At 36.7% G+C, this 26141-nt stretch overlaps 2 protein-coding genes and 1 long non-coding RNA gene across 10 annotated transcripts in view; all 3 read left to right on the top strand.

Annotated features, from left to right (window-relative positions):
• Positions 1-6369, top strand: part of LOC107653736 (uncharacterized) — an 8185-nt gene extending 1816 nt beyond the window's left edge. Inside the window, exons 2-3 of the long non-coding RNA XR_001630259.1 lie at positions 4590-4760; positions 6281-6369. This is a non-coding gene — a long non-coding RNA (uncharacterized LOC107653736). The remainder of the gene's footprint in view (positions 1-4589; positions 4761-6280) is intronic.
• A 1112-nt stretch (positions 6370-7481) lies between these two features.
• LOC107653732 (CUE domain-containing protein 1-like) lies at positions 7482-15267 on the top strand. Of its 5 annotated transcripts, none has more exons than XM_016440543.1 (11): positions 7482-7821; positions 9340-9925; positions 10015-10145; positions 11803-11929; positions 12308-12539; positions 13418-13483; positions 13718-13807; positions 13898-14042; positions 14290-14348; positions 14456-14528; positions 14793-15265. In XM_016440543.1, the coding sequence occupies exons 2-10, from the start codon at positions 9617-9619 to the stop codon at positions 14524-14526; spliced, it is 1230 nt and encodes a 409-aa protein (XP_016296029.1). In that variant the 5' UTR covers positions 7482-7821; positions 9340-9616; the 3' UTR covers positions 14527-14528; positions 14793-15265. The 5 variants fall into 5 exon arrangements, with proteins under 5 accessions (XP_016296029.1, XP_016296028.1, XP_016296027.1 ...); XM_016440541.1 differs by having other exon boundaries at positions 7483-7821; positions 14611-15267; XM_016440544.1 differs by having other exon boundaries at positions 7484-7821; positions 13898-13991; positions 14611-15266.
• Positions 15268-19048: 3781 nt separating this feature from the next.
• LOC107653729 (kinase suppressor of Ras 1-like) overlaps positions 19049-26141 on the top strand; it is a 35167-nt gene continuing 28074 nt past the window's right edge. For 3 of the 4 annotated variants that reach the window (XM_016440535.1, XM_016440534.1, XM_016440533.1), the window contains exon 1: positions 19049-19502. In XM_016440535.1, the coding sequence (XP_016296021.1) occupies positions 19281-19502 (222 nt within the window). In that variant the 5' untranslated portion in view covers positions 19049-19280. Of the gene's footprint in view, positions 19503-22142; positions 22196-26141 lie in introns of all 4 variants that reach the window. The other variant, XM_016440536.1, reaches the window with a different exon arrangement.

Here is a 26141-nt window from a genome sequence, read left to right as displayed (position 1 = left end):
AGACCGATGAGCTTTGTAAAAATCGACGCGTTTCAGAAAGGCGGGGCATAGAGGAGAAACAATAATGTACAGTATGTGGAAAATAATGTGTTTTTTGAACCTTAAACCACATAAACACATTTCATTACACCAAATACACAAAATAATGTTCTTTTTAGCAGCATCATATGACCCCTTTAAGAGCAGAGATTCTATTAAAGGGATAGTCCACCCAAAAAATTAAAATTCTGTCGTTATTTACTCCCCTCCCCCTCATGTCATTCCAAGTTTTTGCATTGCATTTCTTTCATCTGTGGAACATAAAACAAGATATTTTGAAGAATGTTGGTAAACAAACAGTTTCAAGTCCCATTGATTTCCATAGTATTTTTGTCCATACTATGGAAGTCAGTCGGACATGAAACCACTTGGTTACCAGCATTCTTCAAAAGAAAATGGACTGTTGGATCCTCTGCAGTGCATGGGTGCCGTCATAATGAGAGTTCAGACAGCTGATAAAAACATCAAGAAGTTTCTTATGAACATGCAACTTTTTGCTTCACAAGATGTTAAATGATTGACTGGAGTGGATTAATGTAATATTTTGATCAGGTGTTTGAACTCTCATTCTGACGGCACCCATTCACTGCAGGGGATCCATTGATGAGCAAGTGATATAATGCTACATTTCTTCAAATCTGTTCAGATGAAGAAACAAACTGATGGCCTGAGGGTGAGCTAATTTCAGCTAATTATCATTTTTGGATGAAATAATAAGTTGTTATGGTATTTAAAGGTGATGCGCAACTTGATTGCCTCAGTATTAGTCTAAACGGCATTGTAAAAGTACTGGACTGTCACCTCCCCTCTGCACTGTTCCTTCCTGTCCTCTCCTTCTATCTCAGTGGAACCAGGTCAGAAACAAGGACAGTGTCAAAGCCCTGGTTCTGTGCACTCTATGCAACTGTTCCCCTTTTCTTTATGCTGAACATTACAAAAGCCTTTGGGAAAATGCTTAATTCCTTTCAATGCAATCTGCAATAGATTTATTTTCCGTTCTGTTCCTATAAAATGAATTAAAACAAAAATCCTGGAAGTGACTGCTGGAATTTATCCTCATGGGTTTGGCCCCATTAGAGCTAATGATAGCATAGTGTAGAGAGGTGCCAGTGAACGTGCTGCTACTTTTATACATAGACAGCAGGCGTGTGTTCTGACATAAGCACTAACCCACAGACGACTCCTGTGGTGATAACAGCTCTCCTTGTCAGACACCACAATCTGCCCGCTTGGATTGCACTCTTCTCTTGGCCACTGAATCAGCCAGAAAAGCATCCAAATTTGGCACAGTAATAAAGAAAGGGAGACTGGGATCATTTTGGCAGGGACTGCCTTCTAAATTTCATTAAAACTTTGTTTATAGCTTATTATTAATGACGGGGCTGTCGTACGTATGCCAGCTTCACACTTCTGGCCTGTTCCAAAAGGAGTCATGAAAGATTTGTTCAACCTTTAAAGGAATAGTTCACCCAAAAATAACAATTCTGAAATTATTTGTTCACCCTACACTCTTAAAGTTCTTTATTTGCTTCTGTGAAGATCCTTTAACATCCATAGAAACTTTCCATTCCACAGAAGGTTCTATATAGTGCAAAAAGTTATTAAATGATCTTCATACTAAGGAAAATAAATAGTTCTTTTAAGAATTATTCACTAAAAGGTGAAAAATGGCATTGCTGTGAAAACTCACTTCTGCAACTATTTTTAAGAGTGTAATATTAAAGTGAACCTGTGTAACAGATTTTCTTTCATAGAACACAAAATGTACATTTTATGAGAATTAATTACATTTTTTCCATGCAATAACACTAAACAGATACTGAATCTTTTAAGCTTCAAAAGCACAATAATATATAATATCTTCTGAAGTCATATGAATCATTCTATTGAATCAAATCAGTTGATCCAATGCATTATGATTGATTCACAAAACATACTGATTCATTTCTTGAGTTCAACTCACTGACTCGTTTTGAAGGCACAAAGAATGCTAACTATAGTTATACTACGGGGCCGTTGAATGCTTGGATCTGATTGGCTGACGAACGTTCTGAGGCGTGCAATTATTTTCAGGGAAACGCACGGCGAACGTAGTTCCAGGCAGCTCTCGACCGCATTACAGTTCCATATCACTTCGCATAGTTAACCGTAATAACGGAAATTAGCATACAGTACCTATACAGCACACAGGAATTACTGCAATCACACGTGCTCGCACGCGCACACTACGGTCACGCAGTTTGCACAAAAAGGTGTTGTCAGCGCTGCCCTGACGATTTGATCAGTTAGCCTATATAGTGTAGCAACTTAAAGGCTACACATGACATTTCTCACTAGCGAGGTAATAACAGCGCTGTTTAGAGACGCTGCTGCAGAACACTGTTGAGGGACGCGCAGAGGTAGCCTAATTCACACAAGCTCTCTCTCTCTTTCTTTCTCTTTCTCTGTGTGTGTCTCTTTCGCTCTCTTTCTAATAACTTCATTAATAACTGCATTAGAATGCTATCAACGGCTCAAGCCCCCGTTACCAGCTTTAAAATGACGTTTTGGAACTAGCATAAGAGGCGTTGGATGAGATGCGGAAGAAATAATCCTACTCACAATAGCGATTTAAGTATAAAAACCGGACGAATCCCTTTAAATATATCATCTGATCGATGTCTTGAGGTGTGGTAACCGTAGTTTAAGCGGAATAATTGACTCCAGGCTGTTGAATTATTAGAAAAATAATGCACACCCGAGGTTTAACTCCGCTTCGCGTCGTGGCCGCATCACCACCTCGGGTGTGCATTCTTTTTCTAATAATTCAACGGCCTGTCGTCAATTATTCCTTACATATATATTTAATTTGCATTCTTTTGTTCCTTTGGGACATATTTTTATTTATATATATTTAATTTATACACACACACATACATATATACATATACATACATGTGGTATTTGCACCAGGGTCAGGAATTAACCAGGACTTGGAGCAAAATTACTAATAAAAGTGACAAAAATGCCCTAGATTATCTATAACAGTTGTTCCAGCCTGACTGTTCAGGCTGTGTTCAAATTAAGCTATATCACTAAATTTACAGAAATTATTTTAATTAACTGATTCAATTTATGAAATAATTTCTGAAATCATGAAATTAATGTATGACATAAATGGACAAAATACCGTGTTCTTCAGTGTTATTTTAGCACCATTGGGATATTATTGTAGTTTTTATATTATTATTTTGAATTCATTTTTATTTTTATATTTTCTAAAGTTACATGAAGCAAGTAATTTTGTTGTGCTTTTGTCATTTCTATTGTTTTTTTGATTTTTTTAAACATGATCACATATTTTTATTTATTTTTATTTCCATTTTAGTTCAACGGGGAATTGACTCCGGGCCGTTGAATTATTAGAAAAATAATGCACACCCGAGGTGTAACGGCCACAACGCGTGCATTATTTTTCTAATAATTCAACAGCCCGTCGTCAATTATTCCTTACTTATTTAACACTTTATATAGATATAGTTTTAAACATTGTTCTAAGTTTAAAGGAACAGCAGAGTCCACACCACAACGATAACAATATAGAGGATCGATATAGTTGGAATCACCTTCACAATCATTTTTTTTTTCAACCAATGAATGATAAAAACATTGATAGCCATTCAGAATATCCTGCTTTAAAGCATTTAAAGCAGCAGACAAAAAAACTGCAGTGCGCTTATTATGAACAGAACGTTATTATGCATGTGGACGCTAATAAAGTTATCGTTATAGTTATCGCTCTTGGTGTGAACGGGCCTTTATAGCTTATTACAGGAGAAGTACGTTCAGTATAAATGTAATTCAGCTTTGAAACCAAATGAAAGTGTAAATGACGGAATTTTCATTTTTGCGGTGAATTCTTGACCCCAGGTTTGACCTTCACCCAATTCAATTCAGCTTGAGTTTTGTATCCGAAAAGCTTTACACTTACTTTGACTTTTATTGATTTCATATGAGGTGTGTGACAAACAGCAAGATTGATTGAAGCTTTTAATTGGGTTCGGTGCTTTAACACCACTGCTGTGGTTTATTCTGAGCTTCCTTAATGAATCACTTCCTCCGAGGGTCCAACGACTGTGGGATTGATAGTCGTGGGGGTTGCCATGGAGACAAGACCAGCAGACTCTGATCACATTGACTGTCGATGATGGCCGTAATTAAAAATAACAAGCTTTCCTGTGTTGCACCAGAAGGATGATTGCCCCCATTATGGTGACACCTCCACCGTGCTGAGATCCCTTTCACAATTATCAATCAGATCCTGCTCTGTGTGGCATTCCTCCAGCTCTAATCCATCTCAGAGGGTCACACGGACCCCTGCTTAACCGATATCAGCTCAGCGGGTGTATTATCTATGGATGACGTCAGTCTTTGCTGTATGTTATTCACTAGGGCACAGCCGCTCTTCTTCAGAGACACATCACTAAGCTGCTACTGTTCCTGCGCTCGCTGGCGAACTGTGCCAGAGTCTGTGGCTATATTTAGCACTGCCTGTTTGGTTTTGGGTGCAGATTAATGTAGAGAGATGAAAATGGGAGCGAGGGATATCCGAACCTCTCCGATGACGGATTTTATGGAGGAGCCCGCAGCCTGTGATGGGAGCTAAAGGTTTATACTGCTGGCTGTAGTCGCTTCCTGGTGGATCTTTTGGTGTGAGCCTGCATCTCCTCTGCAGACAGACGGTAAGCAGGAAATAGATACATATATGGGCATGTGAAGCACACTGCACATACGTGAGCATAGTGTCCGATCATGTATGGTGTGAGGGCAAAATGTGCCCTTTTTAAGAGTTTAATGCCTATCCTGTCTTTTAATGGAAGCCTTGTTTGTTAATGACCCTGATCCATTTAATGTCTAATGGGGACCATCCACTGTGTGACTCATGCTATTCATATGTGTGCATAAGTGTGTGCGTTATAATTTAAATAAATACATTTTCTTAAAAAATTAAAATAGATGTAAAGATGTAAATTGAAGATCTATAACCATTTCTATAATTGTTTTGGGGTTGTTCACATGACACATCTGAAACTATTTTAGCTACTATTTATTGTATAATATGAATTATATTATATTGTATTATATTATATTATATTATATTATATTATTGAATACACTGATGTTAAAGCAAATAAATACTGTACAATCTACCAAAAATCAATAAATAAATATAGGTTAATGCTGTTTTGGGTGCCTTATATTGAGTGTACTGTTAACTAAAAATAAAACAATTAAAAGTAATTTTCATTTATTGAACTAAAGCTGAAATACAAAATATAAATGTCAGATGAAAAACTTACATTTTGAATTACATTATTGCCTTGGCAACTAACTTATGGAGGGCCAAAATACTCAAAATTAAATCATTAAATAAATGTTGTAATATATAAATAAATCGTTAAATACATAATTAAATAATTAAATGCATATATATTTATTTATTCATTCATTTGTTCATTTATTTATTTTTATTTATTTATTTATTTGCTCCACATTTCATTTTCAGGGTTATGGTTGTTTGTGAATGAAATGTGAAGGAAATGAATGAATGAATATGTATTTATTTATTTTTGCATTTATTTATGTATTTAATTATTTAATTAAGTATTTAACGATTTATTTATTTATTTCAACATCTATTTAATGATTTAATTTTGAGTAATGTGGCCCTCCATATAAACTGAAAGAAATAACTAAATAAAGTATTAAAATAAAGTATTGAATTATTAAAATTACTAAAACTGAAATAAAAATAATTTAAACCTATATAGAAATATTTCAAAAGACACACAAAAAAGACAAAAGCACATAACAATTACTAAAACTTGGAAGTAAAATTAAAATAAATACTGAAAATATAAAAAAAAAAGTATTTATTCAAAATATGAATAAATACTATAATAGTATAGATGGTAAATAGTACTAAAATAACAGCGTTCATATTAATTGAGAGACTACATGTAATTGTTATATTTTTTTAAAAACTTTTCGCAAACATACATGTAAGTATATACATATAAATATATATATATATATATATATATATAAACATATACAGTATATACATACATACATACATACAAGTATATAAATATTTATAATAAAAATATTAAAAAAAATATAAAGTTTATATCCATGTTTTTTCAACAACCCTTTTGCTGAATGAAATATCAATGGTTAAAATTTTGCTGTTCTAATGTAGGTCTTCAGGAGTGGGCCGCTGTTTGTCCTTTGCTTTGAGGGTGACTGTGAGAGTGAGAGCAAGGCATTCTGGGAATCCCAGCCAGCCCTGGATGTGACCAGCAAAAGGACCAGCATAAACCAGCAAAGGACCAGCATAAACCAGCATCCCAGCGTCAAAACATACCTAACCAACATATGCTGGTTTTTTCAACAGGGAATTGACTCCGGGCCGTTGAATTATTAGAAAAATAATGCACACCCGAGGTGTAACGGCCACAACGCGTGCATTATTTTTCTAATAATTCAACAGCCCGTCGTCAATTATTCCTTACTTATTTAACACTTTATATAGATATAGTTTTAAACATTGTTCTAAGTTTAAAGGAACAGCAGAGTCCACACCACAACGATAACAATATAGAGGATCGATATAGTTGGAATCACCTTCACAATCATTTTTTTTTTCAACCAATGAATGATAAAAACATTGATAGCCATTCAGAATATCCTGCTTTAAAGCATTTAAAGCAGCAGACAAAAAAACTGCAGTGCGCTTATTATGAACAGAACGTTATTATGCATGTGGACGCTAATAAAGTTATCGTTATAGTTATCGCTCTTGGTGTGAACGGGCCTTTATAGCTTATTACAGGAGAAGTACGTTCAGTATAAATGTAATTCAGCTTTGAAACCAAATGAAAGTGTAAATGACGGAATTTTCATTTTTGCGGTGAATTCTTGACCCCAGGTTTGACCTTCACCCAATTCAATTCAGCTTGAGTTTTGTATCCGAAAAGCTTTACACTTACTTTGACTTTTATTGATTTCATATGAGGTGTGTGACAAACAGCAAGATTGATTGAAGCTTTTAATTGGGTTCGGTGCTTTAACACCACTGCTGTGGTTTATTCTGAGCTTCCTTAATGAATCACTTCCTCCGAGGGTCCAACGACTGTGGGATTGATAGTCGTGGGGGTTGCCATGGAGACAAGACCAGCAGACTCTGATCACATTGACTGTCGATGATGGCCGTAATTAAAAATAACAAGCTTTCCTGTGTTGCACCAGAAGGATGATTGCCCCCATTATGGTGACACCTCCACCGTGCTGAGATCCCTTTCACAATTATCAATCAGATCCTGCTCTGTGTGGCATTCCTCCAGCTCTAATCCATCTCAGAGGGTCACACGGACCCCTGCTTAACCGATATCAGCTCAGCGGGTGTATTATCTATGGATGACGTCAGTCTTTGCTGTATGTTATTCACTAGGGCACAGCCGCTCTTCTTCAGAGACACATCACTAAGCTGCTACTGTTCCTGCGCTCGCTGGCGAACTGTGCCAGAGTCTGTGGCTATATTTAGCACTGCCTGTTTGGTTTTGGGTGCAGATTAATGTAGAGAGATGAAAATGGGAGCGAGGGATATCCGAACCTCTCCGATGACGGATTTTATGGAGGAGCCCGCAGCCTGTGATGGGAGCTAAAGGTTTATACTGCTGGCTGTAGTCGCTTCCTGGTGGATCTTTTGGTGTGAGCCTGCATCTCCTCTGCAGACAGACGGTAAGCAGGAAATAGATACATATATGGGCATGTGAAGCACACTGCACATACGTGAGCATAGTGTCCGATCATGTATGGTGTGAGGGCAAAATGTGCCCTTTTTAAGAGTTTAATGCCTATCCTGTCTTTTAATGGAAGCCTTGTTTGTTAATGACCCTGATCCATTTAATGTCTAATGGGGACCATCCACTGTGTGACTCATGCTATTCATATGTGTGCATAAGTGTGTGCGTTATAATTTAAATAAATACATTTTCTTAAAAAATTAAAATAGATGTAAAGATGTAAATTGAAGATCTATAACCATTTCTATAATTGTTTTGGGGTTGTTCACATGACACATCTGAAACTATTTTAGCTACTATTTATTGTATAATATGAATTATATTATATTGTATTATATTATATTATATTATATTATATTATTGAATACACTGATGTTAAAGCAAATAAATACTGTACAATCTACCAAAAATCAATAAATAAATATAGGTTAATGCTGTTTTGGGTGCCTTATATTGAGTGTACTGTTAACTAAAAATAAAACAATTAAAAGTAATTTTCATTTATTGAACTAAAGCTGAAATACAAAATATAAATGTCAGATGAAAAACTTACATTTTGAATTACATTATTGCCTTGGCAACTAACTTATGGAGGGCCAAAATACTCAAAATTAAATCATTAAATAAATGTTGTAATATATAAATAAATCGTTAAATACATAATTAAATAATTAAATGCATATATATTTATTTATTCATTCATTTGTTCATTTATTTATTTTTATTTATTTATTTATTTGCTCCACATTTCATTTTCAGGGTTATGGTTGTTTGTGAATGAAATGTGAAGGAAATGAATGAATGAATATGTATTTATTTATTTTTGCATTTATTTATGTATTTAATTATTTAATTAAGTATTTAACGATTTATTTATTTATTTCAACATCTATTTAATGATTTAATTTTGAGTAATGTGGCCCTCCATATAAACTGAAAGAAATAACTAAATAAAGTATTAAAATAAAGTATTGAATTATTAAAATTACTAAAACTGAAATAAAAATAATTTAAACCTATATAGAAATATTTCAAAAGACACACAAAAAAGACAAAAGCACATAACAATTACTAAAACTTGGAAGTAAAATTAAAATAAATACTGAAAATATAAAAAAAAAAGTATTTATTCAAAATATGAATAAATACTATAATAGTATAGATGGTAAATAGTACTAAAATAACAGCGTTCATATTAATTGAGAGACTACATGTAATTGTTATATTTTTTTAAAAACTTTTCGCAAACATACATGTAAGTATATACATATAAATATATATATATATATATATATATAAACATATACAGTATATACATACATACATACATACAAGTATATAAATATTTATAATAAAAATATTAAAAAAAATATAAAGTTTATATCCATGTTTTTTCAACAACCCTTTTGCTGAATGAAATATCAATGGTTAAAATTTTGCTGTTCTAATGTAGGTCTTCAGGAGTGGGCCGCTGTTTGTCCTTTGCTTTGAGGGTGACTGTGAGAGTGAGAGCAAGGCATTCTGGGAATCCCAGCCAGCCCTGGATGTGGTTGAGTCTCAGCTATCAGCAGCAGAAGAAAAGTTTGTCCAATGCTGCCCCTCTATATACAGAAGCTCACCTCCAGGGGCATCATGAGTGGATAAGGGGCGTGACCGGAGGCGGTGCATAGGTCAAGGGGTGGAGCCACTGCGGTGGATGGGCAGTTTTGAGTGGGAGGGAGGTGCTATAAATGATGACCAGTCTTTTCCGCCGGAGTAACGCGAACAGTAACCATGGCAGCGGTACGCGAGGGGGTGACGCTGCCTCAGGAGAGCTCAATAGCAGGAGGCCTCCACGTCAGGTCCGGCATTTGGATTTTAGCCAGGCTATGGACGACTTTAAGACGATGTTCCCCAGCATGGAGCATGAGGTTATCGAGTGTGTCTTGAGGGCCAACCATGGTGCTGTCGACTCCACCATTGACCAGCTACTGCAGATGAGCTTGGACAGCCAGGCCACGGATGACAGCTCGGATTCTGAGGACAGCATCCTTCCAGAGGTGAGTCTAGGAACTTTTATTGAGACCCAGAAGTCTGGCATTTTTAGATCTTGGTACACAAAAGAATCTTCCCATCGAATCTCCTGCAGATCCTGGAGAGAACGCTGGAGCCGGACAGCTCAGATGAGGAGCCTCCACCCGTCTACGCGCCACCCTCCTATGACATGCACATCTATGACAGAAAGCATCCCGCAGATGTTCCATCCACACCACCACCCAGGCAAGAAGAACATCTATTCATGGTTCCTATTGGAAGAAATGACTAATAATAACACTAGACTTTAATATGTGAGAGAGATATTGTATCTGCATTCACTTTGTTCATATGCTTTTTATGTTGACTTGACAACTTTCAGCTACTATTTATTCTTCCTCCTCTTCAAACCGTATCAGCTCAGGCATTTCAGAATGACTACATTTGAGATGGTTTACAATGAGATTGGTCCACTAGTTATCCAATCACACGATCTGCTGATGCAAAATCACATAAGATTATTTTTGTGTTAGGAGTTTATTCGGTAAATGTGTTCCCATCAGAGTTAAAGTATTTTTATTGGATAAAAAATGTATCCACCTTATACTGATCTACAATTCTTCTTTTTCTTCTTCTTCTTCTTCGTCTAAGACCAAATTTGTAATATTTCATATATCGGCATCATATATCGGCCATCGGCTGCCCTGATTTCTAAATATTGTCATCGGCATCGGCCAGAGAAAAACCCATATCGGCCTCTATCCTGTAGGGTATTGAAGATGTCATATTACTGGCAAAGCCTAGCAACTACCCTGGGATAACATGCTAAATTGTGTAATTTAAAGTTTAATGTTAAAATATGCTAAAACACGCTAGCAACATGGTAACTTATGCTAGCCAAATGATAAAATATTCTAGCAATATGCTAAACATTAAAACAATATACTATATATTATTATTTTTTTCTTTCAGACAACATCAAAGATTGTCCTGATGAGCTTTACTTCTCAAGTTTAGTCTGCTGCTTTAAGTTGTGTAAATATTAAAAAATTGACACTTTCTTTAGTGAATAAACAGTTTCTGTGTCCCTTATTAGTTTGATGTTACCGCATCAAAGCATCAAAGTCTTGAAGACTACATTGTTTGATTATTCAGAGTTATGTCTGTAATCCAAACTGACATCAAAAGCTATGTTTCCATCCAAACTTGATCTTTTAACTCTTTTGAAAATTTGAATATCGCATGAAACATTTGCGCATCAAGTAAGTGTTCGAAATAACAAAATCCCTTACTGGGAAACTGGAGCAAGCATTAATAATAAAAACAAAAGTTGCTGCAGCTGGGGAAGCCACTGTAGCTTCTGTCTTCCTACATAATAAATTACTTTCGCCTCAGAGCGCACAGACAAAACGCAATAACAACCACTGTCAGGTTATTTTGTGTTTGGAGGAAGATATCTGATGTTTGGGAATGCGATTGTGTGAGACAGTTTTGTGAGGTAACCAAATAATTTTTATGACAGACTTTTGCCCGGGGATTTCAGAATTACTAAAGCAACATTTGAGACGGTGTACAATGACATTGGTCCACTGGTGGATAGTGCACTTATCCAGTCAAATGATCTGTTCATGTGTCCAGGCATATGTTTTTTGTTGTGCATTGAGGAATTTATTCCACCTCAGTTGAGTGCATACATTTTTATGCACAGATTGGTATTTCCATCAAGTGTTCTTTAATGCAATATTACAAAATTCTCATAAAATATATGGATGGAAAATTAGTTACTGACCTATTAAAAAGTCTTAAAAATTATTTAAATCATGAAAATCCCATCAGGCCTTTCTAATTTCAGGAGTGTTTCATAAAAATAATTTGTTTTCTTTTGTATTCATTATTTTGTCAGGTTCGATGGTTATCCCCCTCCTGGGCATCAGCAGGTCGGCAGATACAGAAACTGGAATCCACCGTTACTAGGCAACCTCCCTGATGACTTCCTGCGTATCCTGCCTCAGCAGTCAGAAAGTCTTCAGGTGGATTTATAAACCACTAACATATCTAACATAACAAATCGTGGCTAAATATCATGTTTACATCAACAAACATTTAGCCCCAGATTCAAAGATTTAGATTCAGCTCCAGATTCAAAATCTGTCCAAATTCGCTCTGTTTATATACAGTGGCCATATCATACATACTGTATGTATTTTTGTTGCATTTTATGTATACCATTTTTTTTCCAGCCACAATTTGATTCAAAATTACAAACAAAAATCTTCAGTTTACAACAACAAGCATTACATCTTGATTTGAGGACCTCAGTTAATGTCAAAGCCAATTAATTTGTCTCATGGTTGATTTTTTGACATAATTTCAGTAAAAATATAATTAGCAATTTCCTTCTCTTGCAGCGTTCTCAAAGCAACCTGTCTCAGCCTTCCTCCTCCTCCTCTTCCTCCCTGTCGTCCCTGACGCAGCTTTCGTCCAGCAGCAGTGCCCTGTCAGGTGGTGTTTGGTCATCTGAACAGGACAGGAAGTTGAAACAGTACTTAGAGGACGAGCGAATAGCCCTTTTCCTGCAGAATCAGGAGTTCATGAAAGAGCTACAACGTAACAGAGACTTCCTCATAGCTCTGGAGATAGGTACACATACACACACATATGTATATGCTGACCTCAATGCGAATTCCATTGTGTTCCATATTGTGATGTACATCTGAGTGAAATGGATTATGAAAAAGAAAAAAATGTAAAGCAGGAAAGGGGTGGTGTTTAAGTGGACTAAATGATTGGAGAAGACCAACAAACAACACCAGAGAGAACTCTGTCACTTTACCAGAAGATTTGGTTATAACATTTTTTATTTTTTTTTAATTACAAGGCCAAAAATCGTTCACAATACGTGGATTGTATTTTATTTTATTACATTACATTACTATGGGGAACATTTTCAGACATCCCCCCCCAAAGGTTTAGTGAAATGTAGTCAGAAACACATTGCACACTGTCACACTCATTTCTCAAATTTCACATAAGATGAAATAATGTTTGGATTTCTCCATGTGAGGAAAACCCGTCATTCATATTAAAGAATTCATAAACCAACATTGCATTCAAGCATCTTTTTCGCAGTTTTTCCATATTTTGGGTCTCCTCAAAGTCTTGGTTCCTTCCAAGATTTCTTCCACATCTTACCTGCTTTTTGGAATGATTTGTATAATGAATAGCACCATACAAATAAATTGACAATTAACTGAATTTAGTACTACATGCTTAATCCCCATTCTATTTGCAAAAAGATTTGCAGCGTTTTTCATTCTCATATTTGTAAACCATTCCTCCTATCATTCTGCTAAAATGCATTTCAAATAACCCCCAGAGGTGTGTGTGTGTGTGTGTGTGTGTGAGAACAGCTTTCATTCCTCACTCACTGTGTGCAGTGTTGTGTTGTTCACTCCACTCACTCTGGAGCGGCTGATCTTCACCTGCCCTCAGTGACCCTCTTACCTGCTGTGTTTTAGATCGTCAGAGGTGCGAGAAAACACAGTGTGGTCATTCATCTGCTTGCACGGAGAACTCCGCCGAAGGTAGATTCCCTTCATCTTCATCCATCAGCCACGTCTGCCACACAAACACTGACAAGAAGCTTCATCTGAACCTGTCTGTGCCGCCTTTATGCCGCATTTATTTTTTTTATTTTAAGGCTAAATTAGTCTGTTAACCAAAAAATAAAATTTCTGTTATCATCTGCAGAACACAAAGGACAATTGTAAATGTGAGCAGTCATAAGTTGACGCGCTCATGTCTAACTCTTGATGTAGGTGATAATCGTGGCTTGGGGTCTGAGGAGGCCTGTTCATCAGTCTCTGACGATGCCTTATTCCTGGAGAAACTCAAGCACATGGGCAAATGTAAGAAAACACAGGCCTGAAGTTTAACAGCAAACTCATGTAATGGCTTGAGCTCTCACCCCCTTCTGACCGCTGTATTATTACCCACAGCTACAAGGAAGAAGCTCTTTGAAATTGCTAGATCATTCTCGGAGAAGACCAGAAGAAAGAAGTCCAAAAAGCGAGCTCTGCCCAAACACCAGTCATATCCTCACATGTCCAGCCCTGACAGTCGCTGCCTGGACTTTGCATCTATGTATGTTGTGTAGAGAGAAGGACTTCTTATGTTTGTATTTCTAGATCTGTCTTAGTCTAGCTATTAGTTTCAATGTAATGTGTGTGTCTAAATCTGATTATTTGATCTGCTTGTTGTAATATGTATTGTATGAATTAAAAGGTAAACTTTTCAAAGTTAAAAGTGCTAGTTTTAAAATACATCTTAGAAGCTATATGACACTGTGGTATTAAAGTTGTAGTGTGTTTGGTCCTTGACTTCTTCTCAGTCTGGGCTCTGCAACCTCCACCGTCAATCTCCTGGAAGAAGTAGAGGGTCCGCCATCAGGTAAATATTCTCCTTATCTAAATGCAAACATGAACTGTATTGGCACTGCATAAATGTATAACATTTGGTGAAACCTTTTAAAGTGAATATGTGTGTGTGTCTATAAGCCGAGGATGACAGCCAATTTAAGAGACTCTCAGGAAGAGAGGAAGGGGAGGAGTCAAAGGAAGTGATGTAATGGTAAGCGCACACAAACGCACTAAACATCCTTAAATCATTGGACAAATTTAGATAATTTGCACATATTTTTATGATCTCTCTGAGATGGATGAATCCTGGCCGGAGCAGCCAGTGGTTTCTGCTTTAGAGAGCTTGTTTCAACAGCTCTGAAGACTGAAGAATCATGAAGATCGAGATTTTACTCATTAGATTCCTGCAATGCTTAGTTATACCTGAGCCATAAAATCATCATAGTTCTATATTGTTTGTAAAATTCTGGTTCAGCAGTCTGGTTTCTGATGAGGTGTAGCAGATCTGGTGGTGTTTAGAAGAATGCTGTGTCGGGACTCAGGACTCAGGATATCCACAAGCACAAAACCTCATTGCTCAGCTTGATAAGAAAATCTTTATCTCAGGAGAATTGAAACGGCCCTGGAGCCCATGTACAGTTCCTGCCATGTTTATAGATAACGCTCTTTCCATTTCTCATGATCTTATTTGATAGGTATTACTTTGATAACTGTGTGATTGATTAAAAAATAGTTATGAGATTTAGTTGCTATGTTTGTGATGTTTTCAACCAACTCAATGTGAAATCATGCTCAAGACTTTTTCGAAAATTCTGCTTCTTTTCACCATTCATTCCTAAAATTAACAGTCATATTTTATTCTTAGTGTTAAGTAAGGTATGGTTGTGTGTATTGACACTGGTATAGTAATTATTAAAACTAATTTGTAATTTTCACATTTTAGAGCTGTCAGCTCACTGTAAATTGCTATTGATTTTCAGAGGATCATTTTGTTTGTTATTAAATGAATTACATTTTGAAATCAGCACGTCCTTGTTTGTCCTTTGATTATTCGTTTCCAGAATGGATGAAACTTTTCCTTTGCACAAATTTACTCAAATATTTAGAATGTGAAACAGTTTTGTTTCAAAACGAAGAACCAGTAGAGGGCGTTATGTGCCAAAAGGCCAACCCTTATGACAATTAACCATGGTTTTACTATAAAAAAAAATTAAAAAAAAGGTTACTATAGTTGAACCATGGTAACCACAAATCAACCATGGTTTTGCTACACTAACTATAGTTTAACAATGGTATTTGTAGTAAAACTGTGGTTATACAAATTGTAATCAATTCACCAAAAATGGTTACTGCAGTTTTAATATAAAACCATGGTTGATTAAAGGGCTTTTCACATTTCACATAAAAATTATCATAACATAAATAACATAGCATAACAAATATTTCGGCCAGTGTTTAAAAAGACATCAGATTTATGAAAAAAATTTAAAACTGTGTCTTATTATTGCGTAATAAACATAGCCTATCGATTTAGCCAGTCTATTAATGAGTATGATTACGTGATATAGTAATGTAGTGGGCGTTGATAGGTTCCCTTTTATTAAACACTTTTCACTTATGGAATAAATGTATAATTGTTGACTATAGAATATTTTACGATAGCCTCGGAAAATGAAAACTTTTGCTTTTGCTTGATGCTGCGCTAGGTGTCAGTATTACCAAACTGTGTACGTTAAACTAATCAGCATCAAACCACTCTAATATAGACATATGCACGATATAGAGAGGTTGATAGAAATGTCTGCCTATTTTAGTTTAAATTAATTGTTGGCACTGTTGACCTCGATTGTTTGTGACACTTTATTTTCACTGCGCCATCATATTTGACCTATAATAAACGAACATGATAAACAAACTCATGCTTAGTCTCTGGAAACTGCTGTAACTGTCCAGCAGATGGAGCTATACACCAGTGCCTTGCTGTTCAATGTTTGTTTATCTCAAACACAATCTGATTTTTCTTTTCAGTCATAATCTGTCATTACTGTGATAGATGACATTTATTTTGTTATCAGGAACAGCCTAAACACCTGTAGGGCCTCTGAGAGAGAGAGCTGGCTTTGGGTGCTGACGTGTCCGAGTGTTTCTGCTCATTGTCTGGTGTCTGCAGATTGGGGATTTATTTATAGCCATGTCTGTCTACCTCAAAACCCCATAATGCACCACTCCCAGATCCTGCGACTGGTGGCCTTTTTACCTAGGTCTCGAAAATAATCTCAAATCTGATCTCACAAAGCATAAATGGAACAAAAGCACACACCGCACCACCTGCCCCGCAGACACAAACCGTCTGAAATGTGACTGAAAAGACGTGTCAGTCCGGTATTTACTGAAAGCCTGTGTCACGGATGATCTCTGCCATCAGATTCCCCACAATCCAATTTAATCTGCTGTATCCTGGGAAGGGATTCCTCAGGCTGACCAATAGAGTGTGAGTATCATGACGACATAGCAGTAGCCAGGTGGAAGCCACACTTTATCTGTAGTACTTTTGTAGGCTTTTTTTGGCTTAGTGCACTGAAACGTTCTCACATATTGATTTAGAGCCTGGTTTAATTTCAATTTTTGTTTAACCAAAGAGTTTTAAGAATGCAGTAACATCAGATATAATACTAAAACTTATCATAATAGCTTGGAAAGAGGTCATGGTATGGTTGGTTTTTGGATGAAACAAACTCTCATATGACGGCTCTTCTGTCTGCATGGAAAGGTCAAGTCTCTACAAGAGGTTCATGCGTTCATCAGCATACAGATGTTCACCTGACACTCTGACTGGTGAGAGAAACAGCTTGAAGAAAATGCTGGAGTTAATGATGACTGTTTGGTTCATTTCAAATTCAAATGTTAAATGTAGATATCTACTTAAACTTCTGCACTAGCTTTATAACTACTCTTGATTACTCTTAAAGGGATAGTTCATCCAAAAATTACAAATCTGACATCATATACTTACCCTTATGTTTATTTATTTTATTTAGTCATTTAGCCTAACACTATAAATGCTCAAATGTCTCAGATCAAATCTGAACAGGAGACACCTGCACAATTTACATACAGATTGGGCTAGTGGGCCAACACCTGGAAATAAACTATGCAGAAGAAATCGATATTGATCACAATGTGTGAAAGAAATGAAGGAGATTTCTGGACTCTTTTTTAATACATTACACTCATGATTAGACTTTAAGGCCTTGTTTTACTCAACTGCGACTTTCTTCATATTTGCAAATTGAGACTTCTTTCTCATTATTTGAAGATTGCCGGTTTGGACTATAATCCATCCATGCAAACCGAACCTCAGCGGACACCTAGAATAATGTGTATGTGTTGAAGGGGAGGATGTAGAGTGTTATGCAGAACGCAGATGGAGAGATGGAGGACAGATGGAAGGATAGAGAAAGAGAGTGAGATGGAGGACAGATGGAAGAGGAGGAGAGGTTTGGAGAGTGACTTAGCAGTCAGATTGAGCGTTTGATGTGAGGGAACATCACACCCTCACAGTGAGATGAGAAATCCTTCTAACCCCTTTACATTTTAATAAATGTGATTAAACATGCTCGTGCTTGTACGGAAGCACAAGGCAAGCTAAGGGGTGAATTTCCACCTTCATTTATTGCATTCTAGACCCTAAGATGTGAAAGGCCCTCTGTTTGAGCCGAGGACACCCTAAGGAAAGAAAAACCACTAATAAAATCCCATTAATATTGCAGTTGTTTTTCCTAAACAGTATTTAAGTTAAATAAGAACAAATATGGGTTTTGGTTTGAGTCTTGTGCTTCACAGATGTGTCTTGTAATTTTGCACGTGTCTCCTCAGAAGAGATCTCAACAATGTGTTCAGATGTGCTCAGATTTGCCAAGATATTAAATATCCTGCTTTTTATTTCCAAGAGACCATATATGACACAGTTTGAAGTCGTATCATAAAGAGGACTTCCTGGACGTTTCAGATCAGGGATTTGGCCATGACAACTTACTTTCCGTTTTAAAAACACACCAAAATATCTGACACCACAATTCAGCACATTTTATGTAAATATAAACAACGAGTTTACAAGTACATTGATTTCTTCAGTGTCCTCTATGATTGACTGCATGTGCAGTTAAAAAGGTAAAAACAAAATTATTATGAAATATTCCTAGTTCCTATTTATTTATTTAGAAGTTTTCTCTTAGTCGTTAAAAATCATGTATAAGGTTGTCACCACATGTTGGTCCTGTTTACACAAATTCAGTGATAAATTTACAAATTTACTTTACAAAATTAATTTAATATCTGTCAAAAAATAAATTAATTTCGTATGGAAATGGAAAAACATCATTACTGGTTAAAGTGTCTTTTCTTAATAACAGGTTCCTACAGTTCTCTACAGAGGGAATATTATTCAAAATATGAATTAAGTAATTTTTTAAAAAAGCTATAGGCCTATATTTAGAATTAGAGTTATTAAAGCAAACAGACATGGTAAAAAAAAACTGAATAAAAAATATATTATGTAGGCTATAACAATAAATGAAATGTCTAAATTAGTTTTAAATAACTTTTAATTTTATCTATCTATCTATCTATCTATCTATCTATCTATCTATCTATCATTAGCCTACAGTCATGTGCGTACGGACTTCATTTCCCAGCGTGCATCGCGTCGTGCGATGTTTCCCACAGCTGACACACAGTGAGCGGAGACTCACAGCAGAACGCGCAGCTCGCACGACACGCTTCCACGGTGCACTTGGATCTGGGATTACCTCAAACCACATCTCCGTCGTGGATCCCAGTGTAGACCGCATCTATCGTCCGTTCGGACAGTCTGATGGCATGCGTCTGTAGTAGTGCATGTGGATTGTATTATTATTTGTAGTTGCACTCATCTCTCCATCCACGGCGTGCCCAATGCAGTGGGATGGACGGTGTTAGAGTGGGGCTGATGATGGTGGAGGAGAGTGATGAACAGAGGGACAGCAGCAGCAGGGGCAGCGGCGGCGGTGTCGCAGCCATGGCCGCACTACACCAGTGTGAACTGATCCAGAACATGATCGACATCTCCATCTCCAGTTTACAAGGGCTCCGGACCAAATGCGCGGCGTCCAACGATCTCACACAGCAGGAGATCCGCACTTTAGAGGTAATAAAGACGAGAGGGGCCGAAGTGCAGCGTCATGAAAGAGCGGATCCGCTCTCGCTTTATTACTGTTTCTTCCTATTTTTGCACTGCAGCTATTTATTGTGGTGCATTATAGAGGCGCACAGGACTGGGACTGAACCCCTCTTATTGCAATTTAGTATTGCCATGCTTGTACAGGGTACCGTGGTAATACTTAGAATTTGGACAGTACTGTGATGCTGTATTTTTAGAAACGCACAGTGATGTTATAGAACCTCTCACACAAAAATATGCCATGGTATGACCAGGGTTTCCTGAAGAATTTTGTCTGGGGTTCTCCATTAAACAGCAAAAAAAGGAACTATGGTATTGCCATAGTAATGGTTTGTGGATTAGGCTAAGGTGTAAATATCAATAACAATATCAATGTACTATGGTAAGAATGGTACAGCCACAGTACTTTCTTCATAAATGAGCATAAGAAGTTTTCAGAATTTTTTATGTCAGTTGTGGCATATACTGTTTCTATAGTTATAAATTTTGGAAGCACAATATAATCTAAAAACATCAAAAATAAAACACAATACCACGGTGCATTTTTGTAAGGGAAAACATTGAGCATTGGCTTATGCATGGAGTTCACAGCACACTAACCCAGTGGGGGCTTTATTTGACCTGGTTCTGTTGACTTGGTGAAATATTCTTGGCAGTGAGATGCTGCGTAAAGCACAGCATCCCTGCAGCATCTCCGAAACCGATCCAGTCCTGATATTTTGAAAGTAAAGGCCTTCACTGGACTGTCTGGTCTGTGTGATATTTTGCCGATAGCGTCTCACCCTGACTTCCACAACATTGGCGGTTAGTTGTCAGTATTGATGTGTGCTTCACCTGTAAAGTGCCCCATTGCTCCACTGGTAGGGGTAATTAATGAGGAATCAATGCAGCCGTGGGGTGGATGGAGTGCAAACAGCCCCAGAGGGCCTGTAGTTTGAGTATTAGGTGAAGATGTGACCGCATGCACCAGAGTGATTGTTTTGGAGATTTGAGATGTTTGTGGAGCACCTCAGAGGTTTTATGTAGTGTTACGGATCTGTGTTTCCTGATCTAAAAGGAAACTGGTCCTGATTGGGGGTTAAAGGCCCAAGAAGAGTAGTTATATTTATATGACAGTATAAAATTAATATTTTTGTCTCTTTTTTTCGTTACGATTGGCCATTTTATGTTTGTGAGCATGCATTATTAAAATTCTATATGTTTTTTTTCTAAATAAATGAGAAACTATTTTGGAGATTTGAGATGTTTGTGGAGCACCTCAGAGGTTTTATGTAGTGTTACGGATCTGTGTTTCCTGATCTAAAAGGAAACTGGTCCTGATTGGGGGTTAAAGGCCCAAGAAGAGTAGTTATATTTATATGACAGTATAAAATTAATATTTTTGTCTCTTTTTTTCGTTACAATTGGCCATTTTATGTTTGTGAGCATGCATTATTAAAATTCTATGTTTTTTTTCTAAATAAATGAGAAACTAAAATTGTTTTGAATGCTACGAGTTGAGTAATCATAATATAATGTACACTGTAAAATATGATTTTCACAGATTATGGTATGTTTTGCAAGGAAAATACTATTTCAGTCATTCAAAATTTCCTGTTTAGTTCAATGTGTTACTTGCTGTTTAATTGTGAAATTTACTAGCAATTTCTGAGTAAAAATAGTTTGTATGCCATTTTTTTATTGTATGAAAAATATATTAATTTTGAGACTTGCTTAAGATTGCATTTAACAGTGTTATTAAATCGTTTGTGTTTTTAAAGTGCAACTTTAAGTTGGCGTTCGCTGTGAAAGTGATCTAAATGAGGGGAAATGCACTATTAAATATTAATAATAAAAAAAAACATTTATATTGCTTGATAAACGATATGGTACAGATATTCTGTACATCATAAGCTATTTCTTCCACCAAAGATAAAATAAAAAAACAATTTAGTAAAAGAACAGCAAGTTGATTCCTTAAAGGGATAGTTCACCCAAAAATGGAAATTCTGTAATTAATTACTCACCTCATGTCATTTCAAATCCGTGAGATCTTCGTTCATTGTCGCAATTTTTAAAGATATTTTTGATAAAATCCGAGAGTTCTCTGACCCTGCTTAGACCACAGCGAACATTTCAGTTACGTTGCTGTCTATGCAGGGTCAGAAAGCTCTCGGATTTCCTAAAAAATATCTTAATTTGTGTTCCGAAGATGAACAAAGTTCTCACGGATTTGGAACGACATGAGGGTGAGCAATCAGTGACAGAATTTTCATTTTTGGGTGAACTATCCCTTTAAGTTCTGCTTAGTTCAGCAATAATGTTAAAAAAAATCTAATATTGGTCAATAACAAATATGGTACAGATATATATTGTATGTATTGAGTAGGCCACTTTTGTCAAAGATAAAATTCTAGAGCAATTTAATAAAAAGAACAGCAAACCGACTTCTTTAGGTCTGCTTCCTGCTTTAACAGGAAGTTGAATGTTCTACCTATGTTCCAAATCAGCACTACTGGGCCGTTAAGTGTACAGGAAATGATGGAGTCACCGCTGGGGAGCGCTTTCTCAGCCTGCTTCCTCTTTATGTCTAATGTAGCACTTTCTGGCTGTGTCTCCTTCTCTTAGAGCTTGTATCTCGAGTGGCTGCAGTAAATTAAAGGTGGTTAATCATGTTTCAGGTAAGCAGCCCAGGTTTCTCTGAGAAAATCCTAGAGTTCTCTGAGCCCTCAGCAGCCAGCATTACCTGTTTAACCCGGCTGAACAGGTTGATGTGTATTGTAAGTGTGCTCTTATGAGCGTTGTTCAGATGGACAGATGGAGCCCGTCAATACTCCAGCTGTATAACAGGCCCTGAATGAACAACAGATCTGAAGTGGTCACATTCAAACCCTGACCACTTCCCGTACACTTCAGCGCAATCAAGAGACGCTTGAACTCGCATTAGATTCTCACTGAAAGCTCTTTATAACATCACTTCATGTCTTTTTTTAACAGCTCACCACTCTGGCGAGGAGATAATTATTCTCAGTCTCTCCTGCTGAAGTGCTGTGTGGTTATGTTTGACCGAATGTTCTCACTCTCTCCCGCATCTGCAGTCTTGCTGATCTGCACATTTTTCCGATCTGTATTTTGCATTAATTTTGAATTGCTGGTTTACGCAAGTAGGACGTGTTTCTGGATGAACGTTGTGGATACTGGAGCAACGTTGCTATCAACCAGTTAGATTTTAGGGTTAAAGTCAGCATGAAACAGTGTTCGAAACCACTTTTTAAACAGGATATGGAGAAAATGTGGGGTAGGATTTGATATTATCCATTGGGAGCCAGTGTTGTTATTGTGTACTGAAACTATTAAAAATCATAAAAAAAAAACTAAATGAAAATTAGAAATGTTGCCTACAACTAAATGAGAAAAAGATTTTGTAATTTTAATACTTACATTTAAACTAAACCAAAATAAAAATAAAGTTTAAAAGTAATATATAAAAAATTTACAAAAAATTCAAATGAAAACTGAAAGTATAAAAATAAAAGCTAATTCAAAATATCAAGAAATATTATAATAGAATATAAATAATACTAGGGATGCACCGATACCACTTTTTTCAGAACGAGTCTGATACGATACTTTCATTTTTGGTACTCGCCGATACCGATACCTGTATTTTCACAGCATTTGTAATTTTTTTAAATATTGGGTACAGAAACAAAATAATAATATGAATCATGTTAGTTGGCTTCATTTAGCAAACAGATATTACCTTCAGTTATTTCCACACTTAATTATACCTGTTAAAATGTATTGTATAAGCTTTTGTTACTTTCACTGTTCATTTTAATAGTGCATTAGAGCTGCTCCATTTCAGCAGCTCAATTCAGTAATCATAAGACGTTTTCCTAAAATAATGCAGGGAACCACTTGTTATACATTATACGAGTGCACGCGTACTATTTTGGTGATGTAATTTGCGTCACACGCAGTGTACATGGACCCTCGCGTATGAGTAAAAACCGAAGTATACTTTGGCCTTTAAAGCGCAAGCTAAACATACGCAGTGCGCACACGTTTGTATTGATGCAGAATGAGAGAGACACTTATAGCCTAGCTCATTTCACACAGTCTGCTAGTTTCACTTCTGCTTTAAATAAAGTTGTGTATGCATGACGTTTAAAATAAATATTGTTTATGATTTTTTGTATATTTATGATTTAGTTTTAATCCAAATGCATGCGCTAATGGAGCGGACAGCAATCAAGATCATACAACAGAAGTGCGCTCTCTGACTCTCTCTCTCCTTACCGTCAAATAACTTTAGTAACTTGTGCGTTGTTTTACTTACTTGCTTTTGACATATCCGACCTAACTACAAACTTTCCAGTGATGTCTGTGAGATATTTACTCGACAAGCTCGCGCATCTGTGCTGCCATGCGTTCAATCAAAAAAGGAAGTCTGGTTTCGCGCTGTGTCACGCTAACCACCGCACCGCACACACACTCTGCTCCGGTCCAATGACATGATAGCACGGAGCGGATCACATGCGCTAGTCGGCTCAGACCACAAAATGTATCGGAGCTATTTGAATTCTTCATAGACATCCTTAATCTCTAATAACTCCATTCTACTCTCTGTTGTTCTATTTTCAGTGGGGGTTTTTTTCTGGACACAGCTCTATTCACACGCTGTGTGGTATCGGCTTTTGGTATCGGGGCATTTTTACTAGTACGAGTATGAGTACAGGAGCGCAGTATCGGTATCGGTGCATCCTAATGCTTTTGGGAACTGATTGGATTGTGAGTAGAGATGCACAGATGTTACAGTTTTCACAGATACATTGAAAATTGTTTTCAAATTATGCCTGATGACCGATAAATGGCTGATATTAACCCTCTACAGTATTTTATTTTGTTTAAATAAATGGAAAATAAAACTCTAAAAGCGAAAATAAATAATATTACATTTTACAAGTGAATTGAGCCATCACAGCATTTTAATGTACAAATGCAAAATGGATATTCATTTTGAGACTGGTTAAAGATTATTCGTTTCAAGTGAGTGATTTTGTTTTTATATTTTCAGATTTCATTTTAAGCTATTTTTTTTTTTTTGCAATTTTGTTATGTGCTTTTGTCACTTTTTTAGTTTTATATATTATTTAGGTTTAATTTCTTTTTATTTCAGTTTTAGTTTTAATTCAGTTTTAGTTTCTATGTTTTCCAGTGAGTAATTGTATTGATTTAACTGTATTTTAATTTTAAAGTTTTTCATTTAATTTTTATATTTTATTCTATTTCTGCCTTTTTTAATTAACAAAAATGTTTAGAATGCTATTAGTTTTAGTTTAAGTTAACCTGCTAGGTTGTTAGTAATTGTATTCAATTCTTCTGAACATTGATCTAGAAACTTTTTTTTTGCAAAATCACTTACTGATCAAACCAGAGCAAACCAGCTTGCACCCTATGTCTTTTTCTCAAGACTTGGGAATGTTAGTCCTGCACCAGTTGTTTCCCCAGCTGCTGCTTCCAGAGTGAGATTGGTGTGTCTCCTCACATCTTTTCATTGTGCAGATTTTGATGAACTGTGATGTTTGATTCTGACAGCATGAGATATCGTCTCAGGAATGCCGTGACCTACTTATATGCAGAGATCTTCAATCTCAAATCTATGGATAAATGAGTTTGTTGAACAGGTGAAAAAAGAAGAGCTAGCTTGGCTCCAGAGGGTTCCTGTTCTGCGGACTCGAGTGGTCAGCTGTTGAAGCCCTCATCAGTCTGGGCTCCCCACCCCGCAGTGCTGTTTGAGAGAGTTTTGCAGTGCATTCGTGTCGTGTGCTGTCGTGGCTGTGGCTATATTTAGATGTCTTACTCCCTACGCGTTTTCAGGGTTGGTTGTTAAATAAGAAAATAATGACGTGAAGAGCATGAGCGAGGGGGGGAAGGCAGAGGGAGAGTGCCAGCCAATCAGCTTGCGTCTGTTTGAGGGCTCCCAATAGACTGGGAATGGGGAGGGTTGGTGACAGATTCAGCCAAGCAGAGCAGGTAAGAGATGTTCCATCATTACTCGTGGCTGTCTCAGCGCTGAGCTCTTCCCCTGATATTCTCCAGCGCATCTGAGCTGCGTCACTAAGGCCTGATGAGGAGCTGTCATCCTGACTGGCAGCGATCATGTAATACGATGTAGACGATCAGATTGTAAATTATGCTTTCAAATAACGCTCTTTGATGGCAAGATTGTCAGATCTTCACTGTTTTTGGTATTTATGAACATTTGAGGAACATTTTCAAACCTCCATCCACATTTCCTCTAGGTTTGGAGGGTCAGATGTGAAGATCTGACCTCCTGCTTGAGTGTTTGGTGGACCGGTCAAGACAGATCAGTCCAGAGCCATGAGCTCTAGTCCTCGGTTACATTATTCCCACTAGGTTTTTTGTTTTAGTGCACATTTGGTTCAGCTTAAACTGCATGCCAGTGTTTGATGCCATCTTTAGTGTTGACTGGCTGCTGTTGGGTATAATGTAGTTTTCCAACTGGAGGTTTGTTAGAATTTGATAGAAATGGCCATGAACAATAAAATAAATAAAACACAATAAAATATGTGTGTGTAAAATATTAATTATGTAAATACT

Source organism: Sinocyclocheilus anshuiensis, unplaced genomic scaffold (genome assembly GCF_001515605.1).
Source record: "Sinocyclocheilus anshuiensis isolate Anshui unplaced genomic scaffold, SAMN03320099.WGS_v1.1 scaffold315, whole genome shotgun sequence".
Lineage (NCBI taxonomy): Eukaryota > Metazoa > Chordata > Actinopteri > Cypriniformes > Cyprinidae > Sinocyclocheilus > Sinocyclocheilus anshuiensis.
Note: the sequence above shows the minus strand (reverse complement) of the source record. Positions and strands in the feature narration are given on the sequence as shown.